A 27,185-nucleotide genomic window follows, 5' to 3' on the forward strand; every position below is an offset into this window, starting at 1 on the left:
GATGCTTTTATAAGATGGAAACACTAAAGAGCTTAAGACTGAGACTATCCTCTATAGAAGAGAGGCTAGTGGTTAAAGTATGCCTCAACCACAAAGACAGGCAAATTTCTGATATGACCAACTTTCAACATCAAAATAATTGCTACAGAAGAAAATAAAAAATCATACAATCCTAGTATACAGGAACACATAACTCACTAATTACAAAAGCAAATGCTGAAGTCAATAAACACATCAAACCTGAGTGGTCGAATGAATTTCCAGGAGATGGTAAATCGGGTTGCCTGACAACCAGATGCAAGGTATGACCGTCTTCAACATCTACTTGTGTTAAGAAGAAACCCATGTTGAAGAAAGGATAGGGACATAGTTGCAAGCTTAAAAGAATTAAGAACAATTGCCAGGAGAGTGGCAGTTGTCAGCAACAAAATTTGTGTGCCACAACAATCATGGCTTTGGAAGAATCATTAATAGAAGGCTAAACTTAAATCCTAAACAAGCATGCTTCATTGTTCTGTCTATTAAATTAATTTTAACTTTTGAGACTCTATTTTAATACACTTGGTAAACCAAAAACAAATTATAACATGGTCAAATCTTTTTACTTCCAAATATTTCTTTGTAAAGGTGCAAGAAGTTCGACACTCAACCAAAAAGTCATTTCCCTATAGAAATTTTACTGTTATGGCTATTATGTCCCTTCGGTGACAATCTGCATTTTTTCCTTGGCCATTTTGCCACAAAATAACATTTCATGAGATGTTTGCCAAAAAATAAAATATACCAGTTTATTATAGTAAGGTTCATAACTTCATATACAATTTTCTATGCACATACAACAAATAACAGCATAATGTCCTATTGTAAATGGAACAAATTATAATAAATTTTATCAAAATGGTAGAAGAAATTACTACAAAGGCTAAAGGTAAAGCATCCTGCGAAACAAGTTAAAAGAACAGAGTAGCAAGAAGAAACCAATATATTTCATATTATTTTGTACCATGGCAACTAGAACAAAGCTTTTCTTCGTGACTATTTCATGGGAAATTTGACAGCTCTGTTAATCTATAGGGAAAAATGCCACAGTTTCTTTTCGGTTTAAAGTCCTTTACCACAAACTACATAGATAAAGACAAAGGATACGGTAAGCAGACAGGAGTTGATCATCCTTTAGAACTTTCCCTTGGCAAATTAAGCGCTGCCGCTCTGATAATACCCCAGTTACGGAAGCAATCTGTTCTTTCAGAGCAGGAACTGGCATCTGCAGAGTAGGGAAACAGATGGAGGGGCAAAAGGAAAGATTTTAATTATGCTGCTGAGTAATTGCAGGATACAAGCCTAATGATCAAGATGACATGAAACCAATAAATCTTTTTAATAAACTGTTAGCATGCTCTATTTGAAGGGAGCTCAAAGATTATAAATATGGAAATAATATGTACTTTAGAAAATAAAAAAAATAAGGGAAAGGGAATTATAGGTAGTCAAGGAACCTCTTTATCCACTCTGAGGGTGTAAGTTTGTGAGTCCAATGTTTTGATCTTTATCTCAATAGTGGGTTCTGAACTTTCAGTTCCGCTATGGCTAGGGATATTTTCAGTAGCATTACTTCCCATTCTCCACGGACTACCCAATACCTATAAAATGGAAAAATATCAGAAACTATTAGTAGTTTGTTGGTATTTCTTTTTCTCCTATGACAAAAAGAAGATAAATGAGCAAATCATGGGAAACCAATTACACAATACAAAACAAAGAAGTACACACTGTCATATTTGTTGATTTAGCTCTTTGTATCTAGTTAAATCAATTCGAATCCAAGTTTACCCCTCGCCAAAACAAAAAAAAAATTATTGTGCCTCTTGTATCAATATAATTAGCATGGAATGAAGACCATCTAATGTATTTTTCTGGTTTCTATTAAGACAAGCCAACTCCAAATCGGTTAAATGGTATAAAAAATGGAAAGTAGTAACTGGTCAAATGGAGACCAATTGAGCAAGCACCCATATGTGATGAACAGCGATTGTGATGCAACAAACGCTGAGCCCTAGCTCAGATGAATAGAAATTCCATGTGTTAATTTCATTAAAAATGGATGACATTGAGAACGTTAGAAGCTTTTGCATAACATCGAAGCAGCTAGGAACAGTGTGCAATCGGTGAATCAGACAGATACTGTGAAGAAATGATCATGAGGGACTTAGTTGCTTCAATTTAAAATGCAGGCACGGGATTGCATTTTACCTTCTCATATCAGGCAATAAACATGTCAACAAAAAAAGTAAAAAACAACATCAGAGAGTCCAAGCCAACATTAATATTTGGATAGATCACAAGCTCAAATCACAATAAACGGTTAAGGAAGTTCAACTAGCTAAGTACAGTTTTGGTTAATTTAGTGCTTTAACATTGCCTGTTTAATAATAGCATAAATAAAAACACAGCACATATCTCTCAGCACGAATATTGTAATATAACTTACGATAACTGATAAAACAGAAGCATGATCTTAGCACTGAGATCGGCTGAAAGAAGAGACCATGACCACACTGTCATGTCATCCATTGCATTTGTTTTCAAGTCTATGGTAGATTGAAATTTTAGTATATTTAAAATTTAACATGTGTATGTGTGTAATCTTTCCAGAAGGGATCGCACATCAAGGACGCTTCCAATATCAGACAGTTTCAACCTGTTTCTTATCAGTAAATAAAAGTGAACCCACCGCCTATATTTTCCTCATGTGGCAAATGAAAGACATTAAGCACGTTTTCATTTCTGTGAGTAATAAATTATATTCAAAGCCAGTGAATAATCGGCATTTATATCTTCATATATCACCAAATATGCCACAAACTGAAAGCTACCACCAATATCAGTTTGCCGCTTCCTCTGTCTTGAGGCAGGGAAATAAAACTACTTTATGGATATTGTTCTTGAATAATCAGAAAATGCTGGCAGCAATTTTGCACATATGGAATCAAAATAACACTTTGATGGCACATTTTCCGAAACTAAAGCCAAAACTTAAAAGGATTGTAGCTTTTGCCAAAAACAATTTTTTTGAATTTTGAGGATTCTATAGGATAAACCAAACATGCACTAAGCCAGGAACAATAAAACGTGCAAAAATCCCTAACTTAAACGATTAAGAAACTAATCATAAGTAAAAAGAGTTAGTGTACATAGTTTCGCTCTAGTATGTACAATTATATTAACATTGTTTGCTTAAGAACACGCAGTGATGAATAACAAGGATGCATAATAAACAAAAGCAAATACAATACAAACCCTATAACCATAAAATAATTACAAGTACAATGACAACAACAACGATTATGTAAAAGCGAAATTGGAATAGAAAACAAAACACGAAGAGTGGCGATAATTGAATAACGGAAGAGTAAGGAGAATCTACCAGAAAGCGAAGTGGTTGAAGTGAGAAATTAGGGATTGGAGTGGGTTTGAATGTTGAAGGAAGCAACTGTAGCTTTCACCGTTAAGTTTGTGGCGCACACAGATTTTTCACCTGAGGCGCATGGAATATAGAGCAGTGGATTATTTCTCACGTCCTACATTCGATTCGACTATTTATATAACGTTAAAAGGACTCACTGCCAAATCATGTTCTTTACTTAGGTTGTCAGATATTAGTGTTTGGTTTGGGGCTTCAAATTTGAATTATTGACTGGAATTGTAATTATCTTCTCTTCAAATTGTGGTTCAAAAGTTTAATTATAACTTTATTGTTATAGGCTAACTTTTTCAATAGATATTTTTTTCATCTAAAACTAGAACCTGAAATATTCCTTAAGGAAAATTAAAAATGTATTACTTATTAAAATATGATTGGTTCCAACTATTGAAAAATAGTCATTTTACATTCAATATTTTAAAAAAATAAATATCTAAAAAATATAGGTATGACTGATATATGAGTTTTTATATTATTATTGTATTCATATTTAATTTTAATTAACTCCTATATAACTAAAATAAGTAATACAAAAATATAAATAAATGAGATAGTGTATTGATTCAATAAATATTTTATATTTACAAGGAAAGTCCATAGAAGCCAAAATTCTATGTTTCTCTTCTTTAATAAGTTCTCTTAGGCATGGAAGCCAAAATTGAAGTTATTAATATGCATTTTTATCTTAATTGTTTTTCCAAGTTGCTCTTAGCTTTTGGTGTCTCAAGTTGAAAATATTAACAAAAGGTCCTAATATTAATTTTCTGATACCATTCTTATTAACTGATTAAAATAATAGTTTTTTTCTCCAACATCATTCTTTGCATTTGTTGATGATGTGAACGATTTTATTTATCATTTTATTATTTAAAATACAAATTTAATGACATGAAATGATTTATCCAAATAAGATGGTTAATGGGTAATCAATTAACAATGTACAAATTTGACCTTGCAATTTCTTTGCACAAACATTTCAAATTATTTTGGTCTTAATTAGTTTTTTTTTTTTTTTGAATCATTTGTTTTTTCACTTTACATCCAAAAAATATTCATGACATCAACCTTTTATCATTATTTTTCTCTCAACAGGTGTCTTAAGTTAAGTATCAATCCTACACAATCATAATTAATCTCAATAAGATTATTAGAAATAGTCTATAAAATTGAACTATTTAAGCATGAATTCATAATTCTATTCCTATCCTATTTGAAAAAGACGTTGATGTTAGAGTTTTTATTCACTCAAGTGGTCTATTTAGCTCAAAAGAAACTATTATTCCCCATATCCTTAACATATCTGGAGAAAAAAGAAGAAGATAGGTCATTTATTTTTTTGTTAGCCAATATATGATTTAAAATTTTGGAATGTGATATCTTTACCATTCAAAATCAAAATTATAGTTATCTCTTTATATGGGTATCTTTTTTGTCCAAATCACTTACATTTTCACCAATTATACTACTATTACACAAGTAGGGGTATATGATCAATATAAATGACAAAGTTATACTACTCATTTTTAGAGGAAATGGTAGCCCTAATTATAGTTATCCTCAATGGTGTGGGGTTATTATAACCTTCAATTTAATTAGAAGAAAATTTTATGGTGCCCATTTACATTACCACGCAGCCCACTTATAGCAATGACTTAACTTGTTCAAGAAAGGCCCGTGTAGATGATGAACTACAGAAAATTAACATAATTGCTACCTTCCAATGTACTATATCTTAGTATAATTATAATATAAAATATCATATTTGAATCAACTTTTTTTTTTAAGGTTAAGAGTTCGATTTATAAGAGTAATATTTGTTAGGAGAGATATTCACATACCATGAAAGATGTTAGTTTCTTACACACAGGATAAGTTGATACCCTTGATAGTACCATACATTTTTGTTGATGAATTCTTACATTTGAAGAGATTAATGGATCTTTATCCTCTTGTGCATTGTTATTAAACTCGGACTGGTCAATGACTTGATTAGGGCATTGAGTCGATGAGTCATTAGTTCAACCACTGGGTCAATGATTGGATCAATTAACTCGGTTTACATTAAAAATTATAAAAATTCATAATACCACATAACAATATTTAATAATTGCATACTCAAAATTTAAAAACACCAGCTCACCTAATTAAACAACTAACAAAGAAGATTTTTCTACTATGAGATGACATAAATTACTTGAAACATCACCAAACAACATATAAACTATGTTTTTACTACAACAAAAGCGTCCGATAAATTTAAAATTTAATTAAACAACGAAGATTTTGCTATAACATAAGCTAACAAATGACAAACATAACTAGTTAAAATTACTTAGATCTTTCATCTCAAAACAACATCGATTTGATTGTTTTTTTTAAATATTTTTTGATTGACTCGGCTGGTCCAATCGGTCCGACCATTTGAGTCGCCAGTTCACAGTTAAATATCCAGTTCACAGTTGGACCAATCGGACCGACCAGTTCGAGCCGAGTTTTATAACAAGGCTCCTGTGGTCATCACGTGGTTGATCCACGTGTAATATATTTCGAAAATGAAATTTTCTCTAATACTATATACTTAAATAAACTCTAATTATACATTTATTTTCCAATGAATCGTCACATTAAATTATCTTCGGCTGGTTGTGCACTTGTGTCATATGTAATATCTATTCCAAATATGAGATTTTCTTAGTCTTCTAATACTGAACTTCAAATTTGAAATTGAAGTCTCAATAGATTTTGATTTTTTTTCAAATTTAAATTTTGAAAGAAAGAAAATATTGATACATTAAATAAGATTTTCCCAAAATTGAATTAACATGATATCAATGATATGTAATATTTAATTTAATAGTGATAATTTAATGTAGAAATCAACTTTTATCTGTATTTTTATCCATATTAAAATGATATATGTTATGTTAATATGTAGGAGAGTTTGTATACTAATTTTGGAATACACACCCTCTTCAGTATTAGAATATCTAATATTAGATATGATGTGAGGCACGACCTTTGAAAAAATTTAAGGGTGTGGTTTTTAAATTAAAAAATTCATAAATTATCAAACCTATTATAACTACACATTTCAATATTGACTATTCAATACAGTATTAGGGTTCATGTCCCTAATGTTATGATTTATCATTTTTCCTTTGCAAATGATTTTCTACAACATGAATGCTAGCTCCATTTGTCATATTATTATACTTAGTACAAGGCATAAAGCGCAGGAGTTTTTTAGTTGTCTTTTTTAGAAAGTAAAAGGATGAAAAGGGATAACAGTACATCCAACTTATAAGAAGAGATTTACTCTTTTCTTGGAAAGTTTAATTCAGTTAAAACTACCCTATTGAATTTTGAAGGGCAATAATACTTCACAAATGGTGAAGCGTAATATGTGCACTGAACCGGGCCGAAACAGTGTCCATATGTGATATAACATATAACATGATAACCCACATTTATGAATGACCCTTCATATTACTGCATTCAACATGTGAAACATGTTGGACCCAAATGTTGGGTGCAACGAGATAACAGGGCCCTAGTCAATTAATATTGCACACATCCTCATCTCACCACCCTCTAATTGAAAGAGTTCCATATATTTTATATTTTAAAAATTGAAGGCACATTTATACACTATTACAATTATATGTTTATTTACTATTTTCACATTTTATTTTTATTTTTTAATAGTCTCTAATATATCAGACCTGAAGGTATCCGTAATTAATAATCGCAACGGGTTGAGTCTAGATTCATGTTTTTGGATCCATGGGTAATTAGATTCGAGATTTTGAGACTCGTTGTTGGACGGGTCTGAGTTCGAGTAATGAAGTATCCAAACACAGGGATACCCAAACCTACTATTCATTCCTAAATCAATATATAGCACCATAATTATAATATTATGTTAATTAATTTGTAATATTATATTGTTAATCCATAATTGTAATATTATATTAACTCATAATAATTGTGATTATTATGTTGTTAAAAGGAATATTATATTATCAAGGAGTTTGATTTGATATTATGTTGTTAATTCATAAGAGTAATATAATGTTAGGTTGATTAAACACTTCTTATTAAATCAATTTTACATCATAATGTTGAAGTAGTCATTTGGTTTTTTTTTATTTTTTATGTTTGATCAAGTAAAATGAGTTATGTTTAGTAGTTAATTTAAATTGTTTTTAAAACTTTAAATTATGTTTTATAATTCTGTATTTTGTTAATTGTCTAAATAACATATAATAAGATTGTTGGAAACATATATATACAATTACATAAATTACTCACAATTATTTTTTAATATTTTTGAAATTGTGGGTACCCACAGATCCGCTGGGTACCCAATGACCTGTGTGTAGCAAACCTAGTCATCACAAATCTAAAGCATGTCTGAGTCCAAAAATAATACAACGGGGCGGATCTGGATAGTACACTATCCTATTCATCCAAACACATTGTCATCATTACAATTTTACATCATTAACAACTTCTTAGAAGCTTTACATAAAGAAGTAAATTATTGCATGATTTGGAGAAATGATACTAGAAATACATAAAACTTAAGATTTTATATGATGATTGATATGTACATATTAAAAATGAGAGCATGTCTCACTCTACATGACATTTTTTGGGACTAATTAAAAAATATTTAATTTTTTAACTTAAATAACTTTTTTAATCAATCATAACAAATAATATATATTTTTAGAAAAGAAATATGCAGCTTTAAAATCACATTAATCTCAACTAAAATGGAGGCACCTAAGCCACCTCCTTCGGCCACTGTGTTATCTATATAATTCAATATCAAACAGGATCTTTAAAATTTGACATTCAACTAACAAAACTTGTAGGGATCCCTAACAGGGAAATATACCAAATCTCTCTATCTTTATTCAATTTCAAGGACCAGGCAAGGTCCCCCACTGTCATAGAAGAGTGTAGGAAAGAATTGGTAATTTTACCACCAAATTATTTCTACATGTTTGAACAATAATTTTGGAGGAGCAACTTACCTCTAGGAAAGGGTAAAAGGTATGTCGTAGTCAGAAAAAAAAAAAAACAATTTCATACCCATCAACTCATATTTAGACATACTTTTTATTATTTGATTAGAATTCAATTAAATTCATTTCACATAAATAATATGGAAGATGTGTCTCTAAATTTGCCTTCAATATTTGATGGAATGACTAACTAAAGGCATTGGAATATCCATTTACATTGATCCGTATGTAGTTTGAACTGTGTTATGCATGGGAAAATTTTGAAGTTAGAAATATGTGTAAAGGCACATAGACAAAACCAATACAAGTTACTTGTTCTTTTTCATATTTTCATAAAAAAAATGAGCTGGTCAAACTCAAGAGCCTAGAATCTGATAGAATGTGTGCTCATGACTGAATCATACAAAATATATGTTCTAAAAGCATATTATAACTATAATAATCAATAAAGGTGGTAGCATATTTAAAATGTACAAATCATTCCTAAGCCTAGAAAAACTGCAGCATTTCTGTAATGCTGTCCAACTTTCCTCTCTCGCTATATTTTATTTATCTTAGCTATGATATTATAATATAATATATATTAAACTTTGTTTTACTAGTTGATCATGCTTAGACTCAGTTGTGTATAGGAGGCTTTCTCGTAGCTGGAGAATAGTCCATCTCAGTTATGTCTTCAAGGTCCAGATATTGCTCCTCGTGTTGGTTTTGGTTCTTGGAAGTAGTACTCAACTTTTTTACTTTTGTTTCATTTGTTTCTCCATTGACTTTCACATTTGTAATGTTGCTATTTACCAAGGGGTGAGCCTCATTTTCTCCTTTATTCATGTTCTGTCCATGTAACATATGTATAATATTATAAAGAGGACAAAGTAGAAAGTCCAAGGTTTATATTTGAGTTTAATTTAAATCTACAATATAATATAATTTGTTTTTCTCATTCAACCAACCTTTGAAATTGTGTAGGTAGTAGACACGGGAGTGGTAACAAGTTTCCTATTCTTTATCTTTCCTGCAGCAACATATGAACATTTAAGATGCTTAATACTAATGATTTATACAGTAGATAGGTTAATTATTAGTAGTGTTAATTTCATTTCTTGCACGATGCTTAGTAATGTTCATGTATTTTTACTAAGTATTGGACCAGAAACAAATTAAGAGAGTAAGAATAAAGGGTTGCATTTTTCTAGATGACCACAAAATTGGTGAGTCAATCCGTGTTTTTGGGACAGAAATTGGATTAAGGAATACATGGTCTCAAGGTTCTGAATATTTCTTGCTGTGTAAGGAGAAACAAAAAAAAAAAAAAAAAATCGAAAGAGAAAAGTCCTAAATAAACACACTAATGGTGTTTAGGTCTGTGTTGTCTAGGTCCATAGTAATCTTCATGAATGCTTGGTAACTGATTGTTTGATTTTTTGGGTACTCTAGAGACTCTTTTCTTCAAGGTACCTGTGCATTGTTCATCTTCGCAGAGAATAGCTTCCCCATCAGCATCACTATTGCTTCTTTTCAACAAAGCATTTTTCTCTTCCTGAATACAGAAGTAAACTTCTATATTAACATCCGCAGAAATATGAAAGCATATGATAAAGATGGAAATTTATAAAAAAATGAATACATTGATAAAACATCAAAGTAAAGATCACTTACATGTTGTTTCTGTTGCTGAACTGGTATAGACCCTTTTCCCAAGCGAATCCCTGCACAAAATTAAAACAAGGAATATTATCTATAAGAAGGCCTAATTGACTGAAGTAGTGAAGTTCTGTTGAAAATATGATTAGTTACCTTGAGCCTTTGTAAGGAGGAGCGACAAAAGCAGAAGAGAGATTACAAAAGAAGGCCTCATTTGAAGAAAAATCTGGTGAAGAAGTAAGTGACTAGTTTGAATTCTCAAGCGAAATGAATGAAATTTTCTTCAGGTCTTTCTTCTTTTGTGGAGATAGATGAATGGCTCATGATTCCTTATCATATATATATATATATAGAGAGGCATAGGGGTCCACATACATTATAGAATTTCAACTTAAACTCAGTGGGTTTTTTCTTCCTTTTTATTTTTTTTCTTGTCTTCCGGCACTCCTAAAAGTGACACTCTATATCAAAGGAAATTACTAATTAATCATTTGAACTCCCAATCATTCAGGCACAGATTTTGGAAGTTAAAAAGGTTATTAAGTTAGATGATCATAGAAAATATTATGCGTCAAAAAATCTATTTTCAGTAACTTGATTAGAATATTACTGCATTTTGAACAGGTAACTAAGAGTACAGACCTAAGAGGGGGAAAATTAATTGAATCCCAAAGAAAACAAGGAAAGATAGTGTGAAACCTAAAGGGTACAATTGCTTTGGGGGAATGTTGCGGGAAGAATTTTATGACCCCAATGCATAATACTTAATAATGTATTCAAGTTTACTTCAATGTTGCATTCTTGTAATATTCTTTTCTTAGTTCTTCATAAATAATGAACAATTCCTATTAGCTCAAATTATTTAGGAGTTTTATTTTTATAGGAGGTATGAGATGAGTGAAAAATAAGAAGTGACATATACATCATGTTTTGAGTCAAAACTTTAAGGCAATTGTTTGTAAGTTTTTTATTTTACAAACTATTTCATTCATCCCAACATTTAACTTAAGACGTTACTCTTAAGTGTGGATATCACACACTTAATGTTGTGCTCCTTCGTCTATTTTGATACTACTTAGTGGATACAATCGTGATCGGGAGATGGCAGAACATTGGAGGAGTGGAAAGCCAAAACCAAACACTTCCATGTTTCCAAATGTGCATGATGCCAACCTTTTGTTCTGTCTAGATCATTTTTGGGCAACAAAAAGCACAAGACCAAGTGTTTTCCCTGTGTTCATTTCGTCGCTTTTTAATAAGACAATGTTTCTTCTAAAACACAACACGATCGATTTGTGCTCATTTCCAAACTCATAGTTTATGTCACAATTAATGGTAAGTGTTTGATTCTTATGTAAGGTAGGAATCACTATAACTTTTGCCCTTCAGCTAACCCTTATCTTACACTCATTTTCAACTACTTTTATCAATCAAAATAGACATGTCTTTGAAATTTATTTAATCCACTAAATTTAACGATGATGGGTTAGTTTAGGTTGACATAACCTACTACTGACGAATGTTGGTCTAAGTAATATATGCTTGATTTCTCTCAAGCAAAATTCGAGTCTTGTGGATATAAAAAATGCATGCTATAAAAATTAGTCCTACATATCCATGGATGTTCCCGACTCGGACAGAATTACCTCCGGCACAAGAATATATGTGTTAAACCAAAAAACTGCTACTACTACTGATAAGTGGCAGTGTCTGTGTTAGAATTTGTCATTTTGTCGTTTAGTTGCCTTGTGAAGGGAAGGAATGGACCAATCCACGTGGACTCGACATCATAGTGTGAAGTGGGGCCCATTTCGACCACGTGGGCACCGCGTGGAGTTGCACCTCCGGGGCAACAAGGAAACACATCGGTGGCGACGTTGTCACAAACTATCATGTATGATTGGGTAAAGATTTTTCAACAGAAAGAGAGATGCTACAAAATTATTCACCTTACAATAATATTATCTATTTTTTTATCTTTATTATATATACATCTTCAAAAAATTATTTAAATTTAAAAACAGATAAAAATTGTAAATGCAAATCGTCAAACATAGTCACAATTAATGATGATACATGTTTGATTCTTCTTAAGCAATGTCTTGGGTTCGAGTCTTGTAGATGTAAACAATAATCACTAGGAGTGTTAGTCCCATATATCTATGAATGTTCCTGACTCAGACAAGATTGTCTCCAACATGAAGATATATATAGGAAACAAAAAAAACATAAAACTTAAAACATAGTCCCAATTATGCAGTTTACTTATAGTGTAATAAACGAGTGAGTTTAATTTTACATAGACGTGGAAGAGCTGCAAAATAAAGAGATTGAAAATATATTATTTCTTTTAGCTAGTTAATTATAATGCTTTTAGAAAACATAAGTCCGACATTGGAACATCATTTTAATATAGTAATTTAGAGTGACTAATAATTGGAGAGTGTATACATCTTTCTATGTCTCTCTTCTCTTTTTGGGTTTTATAAAAGACTAAATCTCGATACTTGATTTCAGATGATGTGTCTCTTTATAACCAAGCAAATCCAGCTATAGTGATGTTATTTTCTTTCTTCAAACTCAGATTTCCAACGACAAAACCTAACAAGATCCTACTCTCCTATCATGTTTCTTTATTATTTTAGTGTACGAGTTTTACGCCGTTATATATTTGGCGTTTAAGATATGCAAGGGGTAAATACTAGTTCAGTTGCAAATGAAGTCTTCAAGAGTATCTATAGATCAAAATATTAACGCTGAAAAGTTAACTAAAGGCTAAAAAACATGTTAAAGCTAGATTAAAGTTGATAATAGTAAAATAATATAAAATGGTTTCAAAGCCAAATGTTTGTCTTAAAAACATAATTTCAATTACCAGTATTGGTCTACTGGTATAAGACACTCTGTTACATCCATAAGATGATAAAAAAGTTAAAAGTTCGATTTCTGGGAGTGACATTTGTTAGAAGCGATAGTCACGTATTCCAAAATAGATTAGTTCTTTACCAAAAAAGATGAGGAATATCCATAGTATAAAAAACAATCATTTCAATTGACTTTTCAAACAAGAACTTTTAATATACATACCTAAGACTTTATAACAATTTTCAATACCCAAATAAAATTATAATTTTATTTTTCGTCAAAATAGATTAGTTCTTCACCCAAAATGTGAGAAATATTCGTAGTATAAACCCTCATACTGATTCTTTTTTTAAATTTATTATAAACACCAACAGTAGAATTAAAAGGGATGAACAAAGGCAGATGTAAGAAAATTAACAAGAGAGGAAGTAACTGAATCCTAAAGTCCTACACTGATAAGGTTGAAATGCTAGTAAACCAACATTAGAATCACCAATGTTGCACTAAAGAGAACAATTTCATGCAAAGTCATGCATGCAGAGTGGGAGGGCTTATAATTTTTTGTGAGCTTGTCTCTTCATGGTTGTTTCAATACTAGCTCAAGTCCAAAAAGTGCTACTTGATCTTACACACATGATTAGTTCAGAGATAAATACACTATTTGTTGGTCTCCTTTTCTTTGTGGATCTAATGTTTTATTTCCAATCCTTCCCATACCTATGTATGACCCCTCAAATGGAGTCACTGTCTGTGACCCCTCAAGTCGCTAGACTCACATGTTGTTGTCCACATAGCATTAATACATGGGAGAGAACACTGTGCCATTAAAACCCCATATGGTGAGAAATTAAATTATTGTATGGCCTGAATAATTGGTCATGGATCAATAGCAACACAGTACCTTATCCAAAATGTCTGTTTCGCTTGTGAGCTTGTATGCATACATTATAATCTTAATTATGAAGTTTTATGTTTTGATTTTCTATTAGACTTAAAGGAAATATAATATTAAATTGTTTAAACAAGTATGTTGTTATGTATAATTTAAGAATATGACAATGACATAAGATTATTATTTTTAAGCTGTTTAATTATATAGTAGATGACCCACAAACCTACACTATCCATATAATAGAGTGGGAAATACATGATATTTTATGTCCATTTTACAAATATATATACGCCCTACTTTAGGCTACTTATTAAGACTATTAATATGGAATTCTCACATATTGCTACAATGGTAGATATATTATTGGGTTCAGTCTGTGTTCATCTATCAAGTTGACATTTATATACAGAGGAATCACTAAGCACTAATCCAATATGAATACAATTTAATTGATTCGATCTCATTCCTAATACTCTAAAAAGCTTGTTGCTCATGTGAATGACAAGACATTGCCTTATGTTTAGTTCTTTTGGCAAGACTCTTGGTTTTCTATATATTTATTGAGAGAGATTATATTTATGATACTGAAAATGAATGAGCCATTCAAAGCAACAAAGCATTGGTATAAATAATGATGTTTTATTATTTACACACCAAACTTTGATCACTATATATTTATCTCTATTTTTACTTAATTTCCAACTTTTCTGTATATATACGTGGAAACTTGACATACATCACATTCCTGGTTTAACCTGTCTCACAAGTCACAAAAGAGTTACATTATCCTATATATCAGATTCCTGATTTCTCTATTTGTACTGATTTGACATATATCAATCAGCATAGTAAACCTGAGAAATCTATAAAGTTTTGGAGCTCTAATATTTAGGATACCATATTTGTTGACCTCCAATTTATAGCCTTTAGTATAATAAGTTATAAGCCACTCAATTTCACTGTTGTCCGGTTCATTGCAGAAGCATTGCATCTGTAGAACAAATTCCACTTCACTTCAGAAATAATCTATTATTAAGGGCATTGTTGGATAAAATTGAACTATGAAATTGTAGGTCTTTGCAACAAAGACTTTTATTATATTAGCACGACTTCAACTCTTTGCATATGCAATGGAAATATATACTTGTAGATATCCAAAATTTTGAGCATTTGAAAGACTTTTCCTCTCTTTGTCAAGTAAAACCGGTAGAAACAGGAATACAGACAAAAATGCATTGCATAGAGTAGACTAAATTTGCAGTACAATATAATTGTGAATGCTGAATATGAGACTCTTAGCAAGCATTGGGCAATAAACAGGCCTTTACAGCAAGTGTTACTTTTTTGAAGTTCCGAAAACTCGAATATTAACATTTGTTTTTAAATCTTAATGAGTAGTGACTCCCTATGCCCTTCTATTCTCATTGCTCATTTGCAAGTTGAGTTACTCTTGAAGTGTTGATACAACTCACCATATATTGGAAGAGATTCTTATGATAGATCAAGTGGATGGTTCTCAATTAAGTCATATAGTTCATCTCCGATTCCGAATCCAAGCATTCTGGCCATATCATTTGTCTTTAATTTAGGTTTGGGAATGTTATGATGCTTCAACCAGGAGTACACAATAAAAACTTTCTTCATAGCAAAGAGTTCCAATGCCTCTGGATTGAAAACAACTCCCATTTTCATATTCATCTGCAACATAAGATATAATAAGTACAGAGGTAAAATCAAAACATGCACTCTCTCTTTCCCTACACATGTACATACACAAAACCATTACTTATTTATCATATCATCACCTGATGTGGAACCAACATAGCAGCATACCGAGCAAGCTCTCCAGATCTCCAATCAAGCAAGACAGGTAGCCATGGATAAGTAGCATCGAGTCTCACAAACCATAGCCTAATATCAGGAAACTCTGATAACTCTCGAGGATCGCGAGGATCTTCTTTAGCATAGTTAATGGTAAAGCCAATTGTGCGGTCAAGAAATTGTTTTGGTTTTACTGTTACATTAGTACACCAGGCAGCATCCATGTTAACTATGCAAGTTAATATCTCTAAAGCAGTTAAATAATTTTCAGGGTTCAATAGATTATAGCATACCAGATAAAGGGGACTTCATGCCTGTTGCAGCTTGGAAAGGGGACAAGTCGAGTCGAGAAATAACATTATTGTCGATAACAACTTCAAATCGGCCTTCGGCTGGGGGCATAGGAGGTGCAGCCTTAGACTGATCTGTCAACCAAATTCTGTTCAAGTATAGTCCCATTAAATGCATAGAGCACAACATAAGACTCTACTATTTTCTTGCTTCACTAATTGTGTTAGCATTTTACTCACATGCCTAAAGCTATAATTGCATTAAATAGAGAGAAGATGAGTATTCTAGTTCAAAAATGTTGCTGTAGTTCTTATTCCAAAATACAAGTTAGAGCCTCTATTCTTAGTTTCTTGGCAATTCACCAAGAAAGAAAAGAAGGGAATTGAAATAGCAAAAAGATAAAAAAATGTATTGAACTTTCATTATTGGAATTGACTCTATACAACGGCAAAGTGTACAGAATTTATACAATGAAAAAAAATAGTAGTTGCTTGAAACCCAAGCTACCATTTAAAGTAAAACTAATCCTAATTACCATAACCGAAAACTATATAAGAATGAGTCATCTTTAACATCTATATCTACATCAGGGAACTCTTATTCCAAAAATACCAACTGTGCTGCTGCACAATTTTTGCAATTAAGAAGAAGATTTGAAACACATAAAGAGTAGCACATTTTAAACACTATCCTGAATCCTAATGCTCCCTCCTTAAATGAAAATTTTATGATTCTCTTTATCAGACCAATTATAATTATATGATTATATAATTGTACTAGCTAGCTCTAGCATTACTGCATTAGAATAATGTACCATGCCCATCTCCTATATATTATTGGCCTAGTCCTATTTTGTTAAAGTGAATTAGAAAATGGAAAATAAAATGACCAAAGTAACAGTAGAAAATGTACAAAATTTAGCTTTTACCATCTTCATCAAATAAAGAGATGTCAAAGTTGCCTTGAGGATTGAAGGCAACTGAGACTGAAACATTTCCACGGTGATACACAGAAGCAGAAGCACGAGAAAATGAAATGGGTTTGCAAGAAAGACATGAAATTGGAGAGGGAGTGGTTTGTGTTGAAAGTGGAAGCAATGGTTTGTTGAATTTGATGGTGGTAGCCATTACTTTGAAGTTGCGGTTAATACAGTTTCTTTGGTTATCTATAAATGAATGTCTCGTGTTTTCCCAAGGATTCTATCTCTTCCCTTCAAATCATTTTTGTACATTTTAGCGGGATGAAGATCACATGTCCCACTTCATGTTTCAAGCTAATTTTTGCTTTTAAAATTTTCATTTTAATCATGTGTTAATATATGATTAATTTTGGACAAAAAATGAGACATCATTAGGGACATAATTTTCATCCCATTTTAGCCAAAAGTTTGGGTCTGTGGCCCAATGTGCTCTGAATTCTCAATTACTAGCCCAGTTAAGGATCAACACTTTTCCTCTTTCAATTTTCTTTTTATAATTTTCTTTTTTGAAAAGCTGAAAATATTATCATAACAATAAAAGAAATCTGAATTTAATAGCTGAACATTGTTTCTTTTTGTTATATGAGATTTTGAACGGTTATCCAAGTTATTGTAAAAGATTTATTTTTCTCATGTTGAACTAAGGTAAAAATTATGTATTAATAACCCAATGTTGAAGATCCTTACTATGTAGTTAGGTTGAGAAGAATGTTGGAGAGGACAATCATCTATAGATCAATGTGTAGATTTATTATCAAAAGTATCATTAGCAATACACAAATTAGATGAAGTGTTTGGTTGTAAACTAAGAAAAATAAGTAATTAGAAATTGATATCATTCTAGATATAAAGATTACTATAATGAGTTTTATTTCTATAAGCAAATCATTTTTTATACTATTAAATCTCTAACATCATGCTCGAGAGATACAAGTATATACCAATTATGTAAGATATTTTTATAAAAAATAAACTCAAAATGTCAAAAACCATATTAAACTTTTTATTTAGATAAAGATAGTTCTCATATATCCTATAAAGTCAAATGTGGAATTTAATCCATATAAAAAATATTTGTTAGAAGAGTCGCCACAATAATCGAAAAAAAAATTTTATTGTCGAAATAGTAATAAATCATAATTTGAGTATGAAATTATTATAAACTAATAATGTAAATAGTTAATTGAGAACGCAAATAATCTTATTAATTCCTAATTATAGAGTTTGTCATGTATATATTATAATAACAAAGAGGAATTTCAGTCACATTTTTTCTTCTGAAATGGGAATTTCAGTTAGATCCAACCCCTAAAAAGCCCACACCTTTTTTTCCAATCCCAATTTCGTTCTCTCCTACGCTTCTCATCAACAACATTCATTATTCGTGCAAGTTCCGCTCTTCTTCTCTAAATTAGATTAGTGGTGTTTTGATCGATTCGCATATATATAACTCACAATATTATATGGTTAATTAAGTAGTGAGGTTATCTGAGACATAACTAGTTTATGGTCCCTCGTTTGGAAAAGGGTGTGCACGTGATATAGGGTTTCAAAATAAGGGGAGACAAATAAAATAGGACATGTGGGAATGGGAAAGAGATTAAACTATAAGAGGCAAAGTAAGGTTGAGGTAGAATTGCACTGGACTCTGCAGATGGATCCCCTCGTGCGCCTCACCCGCTGACCCACACTTTCTCATTCTATTACAACATCCACAATACTGTAACACATTTTCGATTTATCGATTTTAAATGGATGATACTGATTATTTTATATTTGTTTACATTTTCTAACAACTTAAACAACTCAAACCAAAATTACCACAAATTGTGCAACTCTATTTCCGTTCTCACATTTATATTTATCTCTTTTGTAACATTTTTTCTTCCATTTTTTAATGTTGATTAACAACTTTAAGAATAATGCTTAAATAATGCTTATTTACCATTCCAAAATAGGAACAAGAACAACATCTCTCTAATGGTGAACTTGAACGAAGAATATTCTTATTTTGTTTGTTATGTGGATACTCTTATTAGCTCTTTCTTTCTCTCCCATCTTTGGATCTTTTGACCTTTGACCATTTTATATGAGGAAGGAAAAGGGTTAATATCATCATAACAATCATATTTTAAGAACAACCCAGTCATAACTTTTAGTTATCATGTTCATTTTTTAAGATTTGGGTAGTGATAAGAGAATGGGAAAAAGAGATAGTTTGAATTATTATAAGAAAAAATGTAGAATCAAATGAGAGTACTCAGAATAATTATTATGTTGTCGGTCTCCTTGTACACACTTAAATTATGTAACTTAGGTCATTGGATCCTTTGCACGTGAGGTCCTTTGCTACTATGATAGCATTCTACTTTTCATGGCACGTGGGGGTGACAATTCTTTTCTTCCATCAGTTAAATTTCTGTACTTGTTCTCTTTTGCTATGTGATTTGGTACTAAGATATTATTAAGATTAAGAATCCTACTTCCGATGGTCGGTGTTCATTTAATTGGACCTGTTAATCACTTCCATTATGGATTTCTCATTACGAGGTTCATCTTCATTTTTGTTACAACATTTGCAGGCACTCTAACACAACGCAGATAATTTTGTTGAGTAGGTTAATAATAGTGTTGAGTGTACATCTTTTTCCCATATATATTATGACACATTATTTATTTTTGTGACAAAATAACCCTCCGATCCTCATACATATACCAAAAACTATCCATTCTCATGAACAATGATCTTTTTCATTAATGAAAAGATAAATGTTTATTTTTTCCTTTGTTTTTAATAATAAAAGTGTAATTTTATTGCAATTGAAATGATAAATGTGTCATTAAGAATTATATTTCCCTTTATTTTTTGAGTTATTTATCTATGTTAATAAAGATAATCCTAACTCATTCCTGTTATCACTAACATTTAATACAATAAAAATGGATGATCCGAATTTAAGAGTTATGATTTTTGTTGCTACATCAATTAGAGCGTTAGAATTGTCATGATTTCAATTGATTAAATCATAGGATATTAATTATGAGTATGTGAGATCTGTTTAGTAGGTTTTCTTGGCCTCTTTCCTATTCTTTTTCCCCTTCTCCCACCTCTAAGGCTTCTTATATGATATATAGATGTTATAATTGACGTGTACGATCTGAAGTCAAATTGTACATAGAGATTTTTGTGTGTTTTCTGACCTAAAGTCTCGAGATTATTATGCGCTCACAAATTAGTGAAATAACAGAATCGTAAAAAATATATAGAACTATGCTAACGCCAAATTGCTTAGAATAATCACCAAAAGCTACCTTAGAACCTATACATAGAGCTTATATAAATTAAAGGATTTTCTTAACCTTAACCTATGGGCTACAAATAAAACAATAACGAAACGATTTGTATTTTTTTGGGTGCTTAAACTGAGGTTAATTAACAAAATCCTAAATCAAATTAGATATCAGTTTCTTGATAAAATTATTTTTTCAAAAGTTGCACGATTTCACTGCTATCACGACTAGGTTAAGGATCACGTGAACAGAGCTTACAAAAATCAATATAACAAAGGTAAAGGGTAAAAGGGAGAAGAAAGAAACAAAGATTAATGTCCTATTCTTCCAAACCCCAAGAATAACTCTTGGTTACAGCAGAACGGCACAAGAAGCAAGGTCCTCAAAACTAGCACTAAATTAAGCCCATAAATAATTTGTCATTAGTTTTGCTAGTTAGTACTAGTGCTTAATGAGTTGTTCCTGTCTGTGAAACGTTTGTTACAAATCCACATAATTATTAAAGTACACAGTGTGATTGGTTTTAGTGGAGTGGTTGATTTGTTTCCCAAAAAACATGGGATTTCATCGTACATGTCTTGTTTCAGATTTTAGCAGGCTCATTTTGGCTATGCTCCCATCCCTATCCTGCCACATGCACACCATAGAGCACTAGCTAGGAACGTTTTTACTCTCAGTGGCTGAATAATTTGGCATTGAAATTAAGTATATAATATATCCTTAATCGCCCTTGTTTAAGTTAATTAATCACAAAATATATAGAAGATGAGAATTGAGAAAGCTTTGGACAATTACTAATATATCATATTTCTTGGGCTTCGCTTTTGTCTTTTTGTAAAACGGTGAAAACAATTACACCGATTTATCTAGTTGCTTCATTTTCTAAGTCACAGCCAGTAGAATTAGGAAAACCGTTTAGCTAAGCCAAAATACCAATTCCATAGTCAAAAGTGGAACAATCAAATTTGGTCCCACTGATTTCCCTGCTGTCACAAGAACTAAAACCTTTTCAGTGGTCGTTACTAGCACCAACATTCCCAGCTGCAATAGTATGTTCATAAAACATGTTTTTTTTAGCAATGTCATGTCATAATCAAGGCCAGTTACGAATTAGCTAGGAAATTGTTCAGAATTTATAGTTAGATTTGAACATCACTGTGCACACATCTTTGTACTAGTCTCCTCAAAAACCTCACTCACTATTCGAGCCCGCTATTAGTTTTGAACAGAAAAACCTCAGCCATTAACAACAACAAAAATTAGAAAATAAAAATTAAATAAATTATGTGGTTAGTTTAATGTTCAAGGAACAATTTCCTTCCTTTTATCCATGAAATTGGGGCACTTGGTAAAGTGTGCTTGTTCAGTAATACCAGATGTTAAAAATTGCATGAAAATAACACTCTAATGAGATAAAAAAAAATGGTTATTGTTTATATAAAAACCAATAGAGATAACATTGGATTGATTTTCATACCATTCTAAGAAGGGAGTTCATCTATGTTTTGTTTGTTTTAGGGAAGACTATTCACTCCTCTTATAGATAAGAATAAATCTTCTTTTGCATTTGATATTTTACAATATTTGAGAATTCAACCAACACTTCTAAGTTATAGAATCGGGCTCTTAACTCTTAATAGCATTTAATCATTATTACTAGTTTAGAATCGTGTGAGCAATTTGTTAAAAAAATATTGGATATGATAATACCTTGCTATTACCGACGTTAATACACATTTATACTTGCATTTAACCATTTTTTTAAGAATTTAATACATATTTATACATCATCTTAGAAATCCCATATTTTTTATATAGTTTCAAATATGAATTAAATAAAAATATTTTAATCAAATTGTAATAAACTTTTACACTACATAATAATATTTAGACATCAAAATATATGAAACAAACTTTTCTTCTTAGTGAATTAAGTAGGAGCAGGTCACAGAATTTTAAACACCAGATAAATGTATAGTTATTATTATAAATTTCCGGTTCTCAAACAAGTATGCTCTAAATCTCCGGTACCATGTTTCATGCTATATGTTTTGTTAAGTAGGTAGTTAACTGGTTTTGCTGAATGCTTTTGATGCTTAGCTTTGAAGTCATACCTTAAAGGGGTTATTGATTATGCATACTGAATTGATCAGAGATGTCCAGAAATCCAACGTAACACAAAGGGTATTAAAGAAACAAAAGTGGCTCCAACTTCTCTTCTGCTTTCTCATCTAAACTCTCTCACCTTTTCCTTTTCAAGCACTTAATTTTTAAACTTCTGTCCACCACTGACCGACTTAAAATATACAATGCAGAATTGATTCCATTTACATCATTGATGAACTTAATTTTATTCAATGCCCCTTGTAGATATACTAATATATTTAAAATTGAGTATGGATTTTCTTCCATATTGGATAGAGAAGTCTTTATTTCTGTTTTTTTATATGATTGAAGTGTCACAGTATATCAGAATAAGCGTTTATGGAACTCAAGTCTTTGACACTAAAATCAATACATATTAAGTTTGTAGGATGAGATAGTTGATTAAACATATGTAATGTGCAAGTTCCTTATAATATGTGTTTATAATTAAAGCCTTTTATGTACCTTCTTTGGACCAAAAGAATGTATTGATGATGTTTATAACTTCTATTTGAGTATTAAGACTCGCATGTTAAGTATTGCATTTTTATCTTTTGTTTATTTTTAAAACTTTTGAAATTAAGCACCAAAAAATTAAAGCTTAATAAATTAAAATTTCCCTGAAAAATTAAGAAAAGTGCTTCAACGAAAGTGGTTATAGGAGTTGAACATACTTAAGCATTCACATGCATCACTCTATAACTATATATCATTTTGCACAAAATAATGAATTTTACTCTCCATTTCAAAGTCCAAAATCAAGTGTCTACTAACAAGTGGTTGTTTCAAATATATATTGAATGAAAGGAGGTGACAATTATCACATATATTTCTTTTTACTATTGCAGCTGGTTCAAGAAGAGATTAGTTTGTTTAGCAATAGAGCTCTTACGCCAAGAAGATGAGCAGAGAATAGTTTAGAGAGAATGGGAGACACGGAAACAGCGCCCACGTTCTCCCTCATGTCATATCTTAACTTATTTATTTGATGAGAAAAAGATGTAAGCACTTATAGTAGTGTAACTTTTATATTATCATTATATTATTTATCATTTATTTTTAATGAACGTCGACTCTTAAATAAAATAATAGATAACACATTGACGGTATAAATCTATATATTTTGGATGCATAAATATTATATTTTTAGCTTTCTGTTTCTCTCTCTTTACTCTCATATCAGAAGCCCTTATCCCATTGACAAAAAATGTTATTTAGCTACTTATAAATGAGGTATAATAAATATATGCCCTTACTCCTCTCGTGAATCACAATAAATATTCATATCTTCTTGCATTACTACCCCTTCTTCTCTCTTTGTCCTCTCTATCGTTCATCATAATTGAACACTATTCCTTGGCTCAAGGATATTGATTATTGAGAGAGACTCTCTAAGCTTGCAAGTCTTAATTTCCATCCACTATCATGGTTTGAATAACTCCCTTCTTTCTTTTTTCTCCTCTTTCTTCTATTAGAATTATGCTTATTGATGAGCACCCTTTTGGCTCAAGAGTGATTTATTAGGTTTGTTTTGGTTATATGGTTAATACAGGGATACCAAAAGCCTGCATGGTTGGAAGCTTTATATAAAGAAAAGTTCTTTGTAGGGTGCTCTTACCATGAGAATGCAAAAAAGAATGAAAAGAACGTTTGTTGCTTAGATTGTTGCACCAGTATTTGTCCACACTGCTTACCATCTCATCGCTTTCATAGGCTTCTTCAGGTTCGCCGTTATGTTTATCATGATGTTGTTAGGTTGGAAGATCTTCAGAAACTCATAGACTGCTCCAACGTTCAGGTACATACTTAATAACTATATGTATATAGTTACTTACCCTTTGGAGTTTCGATAAAAGTATATAAATTATGATTTAATTCGGTGTATGATCTACTCATTAAATACAAATATAAATTACATATATTCCTAACATTTTTCAACACTAGTTTGAGCCTAGGATGCTGATAATTAACTACAAGATTACCTAATTAGACAGCAATTCAATTTTTCTACCAAAGATGTAAATGGAATCCAAGTTGATATATATGGTTTGAAATTGAATTGTAGGCATATACCATCAATAGTGCAAAAGTGGTGTTCATCAAGAAGAGACCTCAAAACCGACATTTCAAAGGGTCAGGAAACTATTGCACTTCCTGTGATAGAAGTCTGCAAGAGCCGTTTATCCATTGCTCTCTTGGATGCAAGGTACATACATATATATACTAATTAAACAGTAGTGCTTTTGAAAGGTTTAAATAGAAAGAATTATGGATTAAACCATATAGTTTCTTCATGGAATATAGCAATTCAAATTAAAGCTATTTTATCCTTTAACTTTATGTATGTGTTTACTTATGTGCATGGATTACGTGTGAATTGAAATTCAACATCAAAAAATTAATCAAAGTAGTAGGGATTTAATAAGTATATAGTGACGACGTAACTATTTTTTATACTATCGATATATTATCTGTCATTCATGTGTTAAATATTAAACTCCACCTTTACTAACAGATTATCTTTTGTAAGGGTAGTTGATTATTTAGTGTATTTGATTGAGATTAATTTTGTAAAAAAAAGTTCTAGATAAGCATAATTCTACATCTAAATGTGTTTGAAAAAAATATCATCATATGAAAATAAACATAACTTTTGAAGCTTAACTTTCAGCATTTGGAATACATAATTCTATCGAACCAAACATACTCTTAGTTTATATATAATTAGTTTGATTTTTTATGTAGGTGGATTTTGTACTGAAACACTATAATGACCTTTCACCCTTCTTAAAGATATGCAACTCCTTACAATTAGGTCCCGACTTTCTAATCCCGCAAGACATGATGGGGGAAGATGAGATGACTCGTTCAAGTTCAACCATTGTGGATTGTGATGAGCCAATAAGCTCGTATTCAGGTTCATCAGGGTCAGAGAATATGAGTAGTATGGCATGCACCACAGAGATTGTGAGGAAGAGAAGGAGTGGATGGAATGTTTGTGCAAGATTAATTACCAATAACAATAAGGTTTCAGATGAAGACATAGCCACCAACATGAGTAGAAGAAAAGGCATCCCTCATAGATCCCCTATGTGCTAACTAAATCCAAGGTTTTAAATTGTCATTATCATCATAATTTAAGTTATGTTGTGTTTATTATGGTTAATAAAACGTTGCAAGAACATGTGACAATGTTAATAATGATCAATGATGAGGGAGAGTAGCAAAAGTATAATGATGTAGCCTAGTTGCAATAACATACCCAAATTCAAAAGTGTGGCTACAAGAATGAATAAGCCCCGACAAAGGGAAGAAAAGGTTACTAGCTAGATTTAGATTACTACTCTACTTTAATTTTTTAATTACTATGATATGATATTTTGACTGAAGTGAATTGTTCAAAGTTCTCTCTGTGTCTTTCTCGAAATCAAAGATTTTGTTTAATTAATCACTTGTTAAGGGGTTTTGTCTTAATGGCATCACGTGATTGCCAATTCCAAGTTATGGTCTGTACATTTAATTATATGATATGATGATAGTACTTGTTAGTAAATGCTAGTCATTGATCGTGCTTTTGACTAAGCTAAAATAAATTTTGAAAGTAACAAAAATGTATTACTAATATGGTTGTCATGTGCTTAGTGCATGTAATTTAAACCAATAATGGTTATTTAGATATCAAACATTTAAGGGCCGTGAGAAACTCTAACGAGTAGTAGTATAAATTTTGATAAGAAATATGCGAATACAACTCAAGAATTTGTATTCTAATTGTTGAGATCAAAATTAACTCAAGAGGCAATAAACAAGTTGGTGGTACTTTAAAGATGAACTTTTCTATTCTCTGTTTGAATATCTTACATGAAGGTTTATGGCTGATTCTATTTTCCAACACTTATTCAATTCTTGAAAATTCAATTGTTGCACTTGCAGCACTTGAACTACACCCAATTATAAAAGGGTGAAAAAAAGATATATGCATTTACAGAGCATGTGTTTTATATATTGTTTTATATACTCTCATTGTATTATCTATATATTGTTGAAGTTTATATTAGGACTATGATTTTTAGGACTATGATTTAGGACCTAAGTCCTTATTAGGACTACGATTTTTATTTTTAGCAAGAATAAACATTTCAGTTCATAAAAAGAAGAACATAATAAGTTCTGTATAATTTGCTGCACGCCAGTGGAAGTGTGGAACTGTAGCCGCACTGAATCTGTCATAGATGCAAACCGTAGTTATTAGTACTTCTTAACCCACTTAATTCAGTTGAGAAGAAAATAAAACATCCAAAGACAATTTTTTAATTCTATTTTTATGGGCAATTAAAATATCTTAATATTTTACAAGTGCGTTGGTGGTTAAATTAAGAAAAATATGTTTAAGGATTGTGCTTACGGTGTGAAGTTTTAATTCAAGTGTTTTATATGCACTTTTCATTTGAAGGTAGAAGAAATAGAAAAATTAATGAAAGTTCCACAGCAATGCCGACATAAGTTTGGTTCATCTATATATTATATTCCATATTAAATCACTTTTCTGAAAAGATGTATGGAAGAAGATAATCTCATTCGAGTAAAATATCTATTGCTAAGTACCACAATGTAAGATTTTTGTATGCCAAAACTTGATTCTAAGACTTGTTTAATGGTAAAACAAGCATATATGAACAAATTAAAAATTATTTGATGATATTAGATTACCTTATAAGAGGTAATCCGAAATCTTGGGATTTTGAA

General features: G+C 31.1%; 4 protein-coding genes and 1 long non-coding RNA gene across 11 annotated transcripts in view; 1 reads left to right on the top strand and 4 right to left on the bottom strand.

Moving 5' to 3' along the window:
• LOC109362870 (large proline-rich protein BAG6-like) overlaps window positions 1-3,630 on the bottom strand; it is a 9,412-nt gene extending 5,782 nt beyond the window's left edge. For 4 of the 6 annotated variants that reach the window (XM_019608936.1, XM_019608934.1, XM_019608935.1 and 1 more), the window contains exons 1-4: window positions 3,421-3,630; window positions 1,497-1,629; window positions 1,147-1,264; window positions 241-321 (exon numbers count right to left, since the gene is read on the bottom strand). In XM_019608936.1, the coding sequence (XP_019464481.1) occupies window positions 241-321; window positions 1,147-1,264; window positions 1,497-1,619 (322 nt within the window). In that variant the 5' untranslated portion in view covers window positions 1,620-1,629; window positions 3,421-3,630. Of the gene's footprint in view, window positions 1-240; window positions 322-1,146; window positions 1,265-1,496; window positions 1,641-3,420 lie in introns of all 6 variants that reach the window. The other 2 variants (XM_019608933.1, XM_019608932.1) reach the window with 2 other exon arrangements.
• On the bottom strand, window positions 8,823-10,472 carry LOC109361734. The gene is made up of 5 exons (XM_019607273.1): window positions 10,309-10,472; window positions 10,171-10,220; window positions 9,970-10,051; window positions 9,465-9,526; window positions 8,823-9,345 (listed from the first exon to the last, which is right to left on the bottom strand). Exons 1-5 carry the CDS (start codon window positions 10,367-10,369, stop codon window positions 9,133-9,135), a joined length of 468 nt encoding a protein of 155 aa, XP_019462818.1. The 5' UTR covers window positions 10,370-10,472; the 3' UTR covers window positions 8,823-9,132.
• LOC109361527 (protein CHLORORESPIRATORY REDUCTION 6, chloroplastic) lies at window positions 14,985-17,218 on the bottom strand. 2 transcript variants are annotated; one of them, XM_019607005.1, is made up of 5 exons: window positions 16,953-17,218; window positions 16,027-16,158; window positions 15,718-15,926; window positions 15,378-15,610; window positions 14,985-15,085 (listed from the first exon to the last, which is right to left on the bottom strand). In XM_019607005.1, the coding sequence occupies exons 1-4, from the start codon at window positions 17,149-17,151 to the stop codon at window positions 15,404-15,406; spliced, it is 747 nt and encodes a 248-aa protein (XP_019462550.1). In that variant the 5' UTR covers window positions 17,152-17,218; the 3' UTR covers window positions 14,985-15,085; window positions 15,378-15,403. The 2 variants fall into 2 exon arrangements, with proteins under 2 accessions (XP_019462550.1, XP_019462549.1); XM_019607004.1 differs by lacking the exon at window positions 14,985-15,085 and having other exon boundaries at window positions 15,123-15,610; window positions 16,953-17,217.
• On the bottom strand, window positions 16,301-16,827 carry LOC109361528. Its single transcript, XR_002109304.1, has 2 exons — window positions 16,598-16,827; window positions 16,301-16,358 (listed from the first exon to the last, which is right to left on the bottom strand). It is a non-coding gene; the product is annotated as an uncharacterized LOC109361528 (long non-coding RNA).
• Window positions 23,614-25,618, top strand: LOC109362958. Its single transcript, XM_019609062.1, has 4 exons — window positions 23,614-23,867; window positions 23,992-24,237; window positions 24,505-24,645; window positions 25,185-25,618. The coding sequence occupies exons 1-4, from the start codon at window positions 23,865-23,867 to the stop codon at window positions 25,536-25,538; spliced, it is 744 nt and encodes a 247-aa protein (XP_019464607.1). The 5' UTR covers window positions 23,614-23,864; the 3' UTR covers window positions 25,539-25,618.

This window comes from Lupinus angustifolius, chromosome LG12 (genome assembly GCF_001865875.1).
Source record: "Lupinus angustifolius cultivar Tanjil chromosome LG12, LupAngTanjil_v1.0, whole genome shotgun sequence".
Classification (NCBI taxonomy): Eukaryota; Viridiplantae; Streptophyta; class Magnoliopsida; order Fabales; family Fabaceae; genus Lupinus; species Lupinus angustifolius.

What these genes read in the sequence shown, in the direction of transcription:
- LOC109362958 (XM_019609062.1), top strand. An exon ending in TAGACTGCTCCAACGTTCAG is followed by an intron (nt 24,238 to 24,504) that starts GTACATACTTAA and finishes ATTGAATTGTAG; the next exon opens with GCATATACCATCAATAGTGC. An exon ending in ATTGCTCTCTTGGATGCAAG is followed by an intron (nt 24,646 to 25,184) that starts GTACATACATAT and finishes TTTTTTATGTAG; the next exon opens with GTGGATTTTGTACTGAAACA.
- LOC109361527 (XM_019607005.1), bottom strand. Translation starts at nt 17,151, where the DNA reads ATGGCTACCACCATCAAATTCAACAAACCATTGCTTCCACTTTCAACA. An exon ending in CTCTTTATTTGATGAAGATG is followed by an intron (nt 16,159 to 16,952) that starts GTAAAAGCTAAA and finishes TTTGGTTGACAG; the next exon opens with ATCAGTCTAAGGCTGCACCT. An exon ending in CTATGTTGGTTCCACATCAG is followed by an intron (nt 15,611 to 15,717) that starts GTGATGATATGA and finishes CTTATGTTGCAG; the next exon opens with ATGAATATGAAAATGGGAGT.
- LOC109361734 (XM_019607273.1), bottom strand. Translation starts at nt 10,369, where the DNA reads ATGAGGCCTTCTTTTGTAATCTCTCTTCTGCTTTTGTCGCTCCTCCTT. An exon ending in TTCAGCAACAGAAACAACAT is followed by an intron (nt 10,052 to 10,170) that starts GTAAGTGATCTT and finishes TTCTGTATTCAG; the next exon opens with GAAGAGAAAAATGCTTTGTT. An exon ending in CTACCTACACAATTTCAAAG is followed by an intron (nt 9,346 to 9,464) that starts GTTGGTTGAATG and finishes TTACATGGACAG; the next exon opens with AACATGAATAAAGGAGAAAA.